General features: G+C 34.4%; 2 protein-coding genes across 2 annotated transcripts; one reads left to right on the forward strand and one right to left on the reverse strand.

The window, feature by feature from the left end:
• Positions 1-397: 397 nt before the first annotated feature.
• Positions 398-3,335, reverse strand: LOC108915647 (zinc finger protein 267-like). The gene is made up of 5 exons (XM_018721740.1): positions 3,188-3,335; positions 2,735-3,034; positions 2,419-2,678; positions 856-1,188; positions 398-470 (listed from the first exon to the last, which is right to left on the reverse strand). The coding sequence occupies exons 1-5, from the start codon at positions 3,302-3,304 to the stop codon at positions 398-400; spliced, it is 1,083 nt and encodes a 360-aa protein (XP_018577256.1). The 5' UTR covers positions 3,305-3,335.
• An 816-nt stretch (positions 3,336-4,151) lies between these two features.
• Positions 4,152-6,313, forward strand: LOC108915648 (zinc finger protein 761-like; the record flags this gene model as incomplete). Its single annotated transcript, XM_018721741.1, has 4 exons — positions 4,152-4,274; positions 4,350-4,652; positions 4,795-4,970; positions 5,522-6,313. Coding segments are annotated over exons 1-4 (1,394 nt in total), but the record flags the coding sequence as incomplete, so codon positions are not given.
• Between the last annotated feature and the right edge of the window lie 517 nt (positions 6,314-6,830).

Consider the following 6,830-nt stretch of genomic DNA (forward strand, 5'->3'; position numbering starts at 1 on the left):
TGAACCTGTGAAGGATCTTTATGTTTTAGTTGGTGCACTTTGATACTCCTCTTGTATTTAGTTTCGTAATCGCAGTCGTTACACCTGTACATTTGAACTTGCAAAGGATCTTTATGTTTCAGCATGTGCGGTTTGATATCCTTCCGGTATCTAGTTTCATAATCGCAGTCATTACATCTGTACTTTTGAACCTGCGAGGGATCTTTATGTATCAGTTGGTGAACTTTAAGATAACTGTTGTATCTAGTTTCATAATCACAGTCGTTACATCTGTACATTTGAACCTGCGAAAGATCTTTATGTTTCAGATGGTGTCGTTCCATATAATCTCTGTATACAGTTTTGTAATCACAGTCATTACACCTGTACGTTTGAACCTGCGATGGATCTTTATGTTTCAGTAGGTGCCGTTTGATATACATTCCGTATCTAGTTTCATAATCACAGTCGTCACACCTGTACGTTTGAACCTGTGAAGGATCTTTATGTTTCAGTTGGTGAATTTTAAGATAACTCTTGTATCTAGTTTCATAATCGCAGTCGTTGCATCTGTACATTTTGACCTGCGAGGGATCTTTATGTACCAACTGATGTTTGATTAAAAGTGTTTTATTCTTTGATTTGTAGTTGCAATCCTCGCATTTATAAATCAACAGTTGTGAAGCGTCCTTATGTATCAATGAGTTGTATTTGGTCTTACAGTCATACTCGTCACATTTGTTTGAGTCTTTGTGTTTTATACAATGGTTATTAAAGCTAATCCTCAATTTTGTTTTGAAATTGCAAAAGTCGCACTTGTACAATCGTACTTCAGATGCGCTTTTGTGTTTCACCTGATGCTTAGCAAGCTCACACCTGTTCTTTGTCTTGTAATTACACGATTGGCACTGATGTATATGTATTTTCGAAGGGTTTCTATGTCTCAACTGGTGCTTTTGAAATAATTTCTTATTTTGAGTTTCATATTTACAGGATTCGCATTTATACACCTCTGCACTGTTTTCGTGTCTTGCACGGTGTGCTGTAAAACAGCTCTCGCTTCTAGTTTTGTAAATACATTTATCGCATTTGTACGATACTTTGCGCTTCTTCTTGGATTTTGTATTACATTCGTTTGTTGATCCATTCTCGTGTTTACAATTGCTCTTGTCGTATGGTCCAATATCGGAGCTCTGCAGTATCGTGTTGCTGAAAAAAATTACATATACAGGGTGTCCGCGTTTTTTGTAGCAGGACTTTCACAACTTGTACTAAAAGTCTCTTAAAAAAAAAACTTCATGTAAACATATATGTACAGATGCGTCGTTTTCGATTTACAGAGTGTTCAAGTTTAAAATGAGAATTGATTTCTTATTCGTGAAACGAAAACCCCTTTTTAGACTTTGTTGAAACTTGGCAACTTTGTAATAATAATACTCATTTTTTCACATAATTTAATTTGTCCTATTTTCTTCAGTGGCGTCACAACAATATACCAGCTTGATAAAAATAGAAAAAAATATGGTACGCCACTGCTTTTTGAGTTGCCAAGGTATTATAGCAATGGTTTGATGTTTGTTGACGTTCTTTAATTAACACACAGAGATGGGTGGATCGTGGAGGTCCAGTTGGGTGGCCGCCGCGATCGCCTGATCTAACACCTTTGGATTTTTTTGTTTGGGGATTTATTAAGGATGCAGTTTACTCTATGCCTGTTAACTCGCAAGAGGAACTTGTACGACGAATCCGGAACGCTGCTCTCAGAATAACTCCACATCATTTGAGAGACGTTAGGCGGTCTTTGATACGTCGCTGTGATTTGTGTGTAGAACGAAATGGCGGGTATTTCGAACAGCTCCTTTGAGGTCTATTTATACAATAAGTTGTTTTTCCATGCAGTGTTGTTTATTTTTTTTATTCTTACAATAAACTGTGTGAAACAAAAAGTTTTATTTCTGTCTAAACAAAGCGAGATAGGGAAAAAAGTAAATAACAAAAAAGTTGCATTTTTGATAGCTAAATCTGAGAAAAATTTCAAACTTACCAAAAAGCAGTGACGTACCATATTTTTTTCTATTTTTATCAAGCTGGTATCTTGTTGTGATGCCACTGGAGAAAATAGGACAAATTAAATTACGTGAGAAAATAAGTATTATTATTACAAAGTTGCCAAGTTCCAACAAAGTCTAAAAAGGGGTCTTCGTTTTACGAATAAAAAATCAATTCTCGTGTTAAACTTGGACACTGTAAATCGAAAACGACGCATCTATACATATATGTTTACATGAACTTTTTTTTTAAGGACTTTTAGTACAAGTTGTGAAAGCCCTGCCACAAAAAACGCGGACACCCCGTATACGGTATTTTGGTAACAATTTAATAGTATGTGTAGTTAACAATATACGCTGATTTAATTGTATAATATTAATGTAAAAATACCTCTTTTCTTCATCTTCTGATTTTATATCGATACTTTCAGCTTTGATCGACAATTCCATCTCATTAATATCAAATTCTTTGTCCAGGTTTTCAGTCTTAACGAATAAATCACATGGCGATATATCTGTTGGACTTTCTGTGTCTGGACTATCATTAATCTTTTCTTCTATTTTTAGGCAATGTTTTAGGAAACTGTTGTGGGTACACAAAGAATCAAAGCATGAATTACATACGATGGGATCTTTGATGATACCTGTAATCTACAAAGTATAATTTTTTTATTGTGAAATATGCAAGCATTTAACATCATCGATACCATTTCAGGAGCCAATTTCTCGATAGCTTCAAGTTCCTCTTCACGTATGCACCTAAACTCACTTTCTACTGGCTGCATACACAATCGACATATTTTCTGATTGTCTGAAATTTCCATTGACTTGTTTGTCTTTTCCTTCGTATATACATCTCTTATATCGAGCTGTAATATTTTCTCGCTATCCACATATGGAATAATTGTGTTGTCGCTATTCAGACAAATTGACTTAAACTGAAATGCTGCATGTAACTTTCTTCTGCAAACATTACATATAACCTCTTTGCTCTCATCATCAAATTTCTGAAAATGCAACTTTAATCAAACGAAAAGAAAATAACTGTGGCAGAAAGTAACAATTAAGTAAAAAAAAGATTATTGTTCTCTTTGAACGTGTTGAGAATCTTGAGACGTGTTACGTTAGTTGAAATGGTTAAATCCATTTCATTGACTTACCAATTTCAGCAACAGAACGTGTAGAATGTCTTTAGTAGCGTTGTCTATTATTTCGAAACTTTTATCAGTCACAGTATTAAGACAAAAACTACACACAACTTCTCGAACACCACTCATGGCAACAATTTGCTTTAAAATGTAAATACAATACCTAATTGTACTGTTTAGATATTATAACCTTAATTAAAACATGAAGTAGATGCTTATTGTTCTTCTTCGTCTTCGTAACAGCTAGTTGACAATAACTACTTTCCAATAATTGTCTAGGAACAGTTCCTGATGTGTTCAGCTATTGCTCTACTCTTTAGACTCATTTCACACGATAGTCCCCAGATAGGCGTATTCGCTCAAATTACACTCGACCCGTGCCATGGAATGTCGTGTAGAATGGCGCCATATTGCAGGCAGAGATACAAGAAAACGTCCCAGGGCTCGTTCCATGATCCACTGGTCTTGTGAAATTTGAACGAATACCATCTATATTTTTTTTGTTAATGTGATCGAATAGTGGAAAGTTAATTATATTTTCAATTATAATTAGGTCAACTTTATCTTTTTTGTCACTTTCCATTTTGTTTTATAAATTGATTTTTTTATGAAATGTGTAACAATTTTCAATAAACGCGCGAAATCAATTTTAAGAATCTTGTTACGACTTGGATTGGCGCAAGACCGTAAACAAATAGACCTTATTTCCACTATCCTGTCACATGAATAAAAATATATAGATAGGCATTTTTACACGACCCACGTTATGGCACGCGTACCATGGTACGGCTGTCCTGTGGAACGACTCGTATAATATTTATATTCGTCTAAAATAATGAGGTATTTAAGATGTTCCCATCTGTAATCTAATTCAGTGTGAAGAAGAAGAAGAGAAATATAAATGTTATTATGGAATCGTTTTATTGTTTTTAACAGTATCGAAAGTTTAGAATTCCTTATAAGAAACACAATAAATATGGAAGTAACAATGTTGGAAGAAACATTTTGTAGGTTGTGCCTAAATACTATAAGGAATTCAAATTGCCAGGTGATAGGAGAAGTGATAAGAGATGTTCTAAGAATTGTTTTGCCGGATTTGGTAAGATCAATTCAACAAGATTTCTTTTATGTCCGTAGTATAGCTCATTTATACTTAATTAAAAATCTGTTTCAGAATTTGGAGGAAAAAGTTAAACATTTCATGTGTAAAACATGTTCCGTAAAATTATTTGCTGCTTTTAATTTTAAGGCAATATGTATGGATACTGAGGATTTAATTTTTCCTCATATAAAGGCTAGTGTAATGTCGGCGATTGATTTAAAGGAAGTTTATCTAAAAGAGAAGGGAAATATTCAGTTAATCGATGTATCGGAAGATCGGAGAATATGTCGATTATGTTTTCAGCCGGTAACTTACCGATTTGTGTCATTAAATGAAGTGGATGTTGACATAATCGATACATATATACCACAGGTTGTAAGTTACATTTTAAAATATTCCTTGGAAAGATATTTGTATGGGCCAGAAAACAATGTTTTACTTTACAAATCATTGAAACTTGTTCTTTTCAACTTTACATTGAATCACAATTAATTAACACCAGCTTTTTTTATTGTAGAATATCGGTGCTACCAGGGATTCTGTTATATGTGCAGCATGCTTTCATTTGCTTCGTACCCATGGCAGTTTTTTAAAGAGCTGTCTTGATGCACATAAGAAATACACAAACGTCTATCAACATTCTTACCTTAAAACCGAGGAAATTGAAATAAAACTGGAAGATCATCAGGACAGGTAACGAAATGACGATAAATTTTGTATTTTTATAATTTATTGCACTTTTCTTTGGGCAAGATCCGCTTCATTCGTATAAATCATACGGATCTCTAGTGGGAATCGATTCATGCGGATCCTGAAGCAAAAATAATTTCGTATGTTCGTATCAAACCATAAAACTTTCAACCAGCTCCGTCTCTATAAGTGCTTTTCCGAACAATACCGCAAAATGTTATTTAGAACCCTAAGATAACCCTTTAGGGTCACTTTGACCCATGGGATAAAGACATATCTGAACGTACAAATCCAAGTTGGCCTTCTAATCGCGTCTACGGTTGACTTTTGGGACCCCACAGAATCCTACAGCTTTTGCCTAAAAAGTTTTTCCTGAAAGTACTTCCCTAAGAACCTATTGCAATCGTTATTTAAAATGGGACACCATGTATGATTAATAATTTAGAATTTTTATTAGTGATTTTTTTGTAAAACGCAATATTTTGGTATCACCTGTAACCCCTTAAAATTACAACCTCTTTGGAAAATACTCTATGTATGCAATTTTTTTTCAGTGACCCTATACCGCAGACCTCCGATGATGAGCCATTGGAGGAGAGTGACTGTAGAGATGCAGAAGGGGATGAATGTAAAGCTGAGAATAGAGCAGCCAACAAATATAATACGAAATCCAAGAAGGAGCGGAAAGTATCGTACAAATGCGATAAATGTATTTACGAAACTGAAAGCGAGAGGTGTTTTACGGCACACCGTGCGAGACACAAAAATGATTCGGTAGTGTATAAATGTGAATCGTGCAAGTTTGAAACTAAAAATAAGACATTACTTCGGAGGCACCAGTACGAATCATGTAATTACAAGAAAAAATGCAGATCTAACCTTGCCGAGCATCAGGTGAATCACAAAGCACAATTGTACAAGTGCAACTTCTGTGATTTCAAAACGAAATGGAGGACCAATTTTAATAGTCATTATGTGAAACACAAAGACTCAAACAAATGTGATGAATATGATTATAAAACTGAATGCAAGTCATTGCCTCACAAGGACACTTCACAGCTGCCTATTTATAAATGCAATGGTTGCAACTACGAATCATTGAATAAGAGTAGTTTCATCAAACACCAGTTGGTGCATAAATATCCTTTGCAGATTCAAATTTACAATTGTACTGACTGCGATTACAAAACTAAATACAAGAGTTATATCAAACGGCATAAACTTAAGCACAAAGATCCTTCACAGGTTCAAATGTACAAGTGTAAAGACTGCGATTATGAATCTAAATACAAATGTGCTATTAAAAATCATCAACTGATGCATAAAGATCCTTTGCAGCTTCAAATGTACAATTGTACTCACTGCGATTACAAAACTAAATACAAGGATAATATGAGAAATCACCAACTGAAACATAAAGATCCTTCACAGGTTCAAATGTACAATTGTACTCACTGCGATTACAAAACTAAATACAAGAATAATATGAGAAGTCACCAACTGAAACATAAAGATCCTTCGCAGGTTCAAATGTACAAGTGTAAAGACTGTGATTATGAAAGTAAATACAAAGGTAATATCAAACAGCACCATCTGAAACATAAAGATCCTTCGCGGGTTCAAATGTACAGGTGTAATGACTGTGATTACAAAACTAGATACGACAGTCATTTGAAACAGCATCAACTGAAACATAAAGATCCTTCGGCAGTTCAGATGTATAAGTGTAACGATTGCGATTACAAAACTAAATACAAAAGTTATATCAAACAGCATCAGCTGAAACATAAAGATTCTTCTCTGGTTCAAACGTACAGATGCAATGACTGCGATTTCGAAACTAAATACAAGAGTTATATCAAA

Source organism: Anoplophora glabripennis, unplaced genomic scaffold, assembly GCF_000390285.2.
Source record: "Anoplophora glabripennis isolate ALB-LARVAE unplaced genomic scaffold, Agla_2.0 scaffold1859, whole genome shotgun sequence".
NCBI lineage: Eukaryota > Metazoa > Arthropoda > Insecta > Coleoptera > Cerambycidae > Anoplophora > Anoplophora glabripennis.

Coding starts and splice junctions, on each gene's coding strand:
- LOC108915647 (XM_018721740.1), bottom strand. CDS start 3,304: ATGAGTGGTGTTCGAGAAGTTGTGTGTAGTTTTTGTCTTAATACTGTG. Junction 3,035..3,187: donor ACGTTCTGTTGCTGAAATTG/GTAAGTCAATGA, acceptor TTGCATTTTCAG/AAATTTGATGATGAGAGCAA. Junction 2,679..2,734: donor AGAAATTGGCTCCTGAAATG/GTATCGATGATG, acceptor TATACTTTGTAG/ATTACAGGTATCATCAAAGA.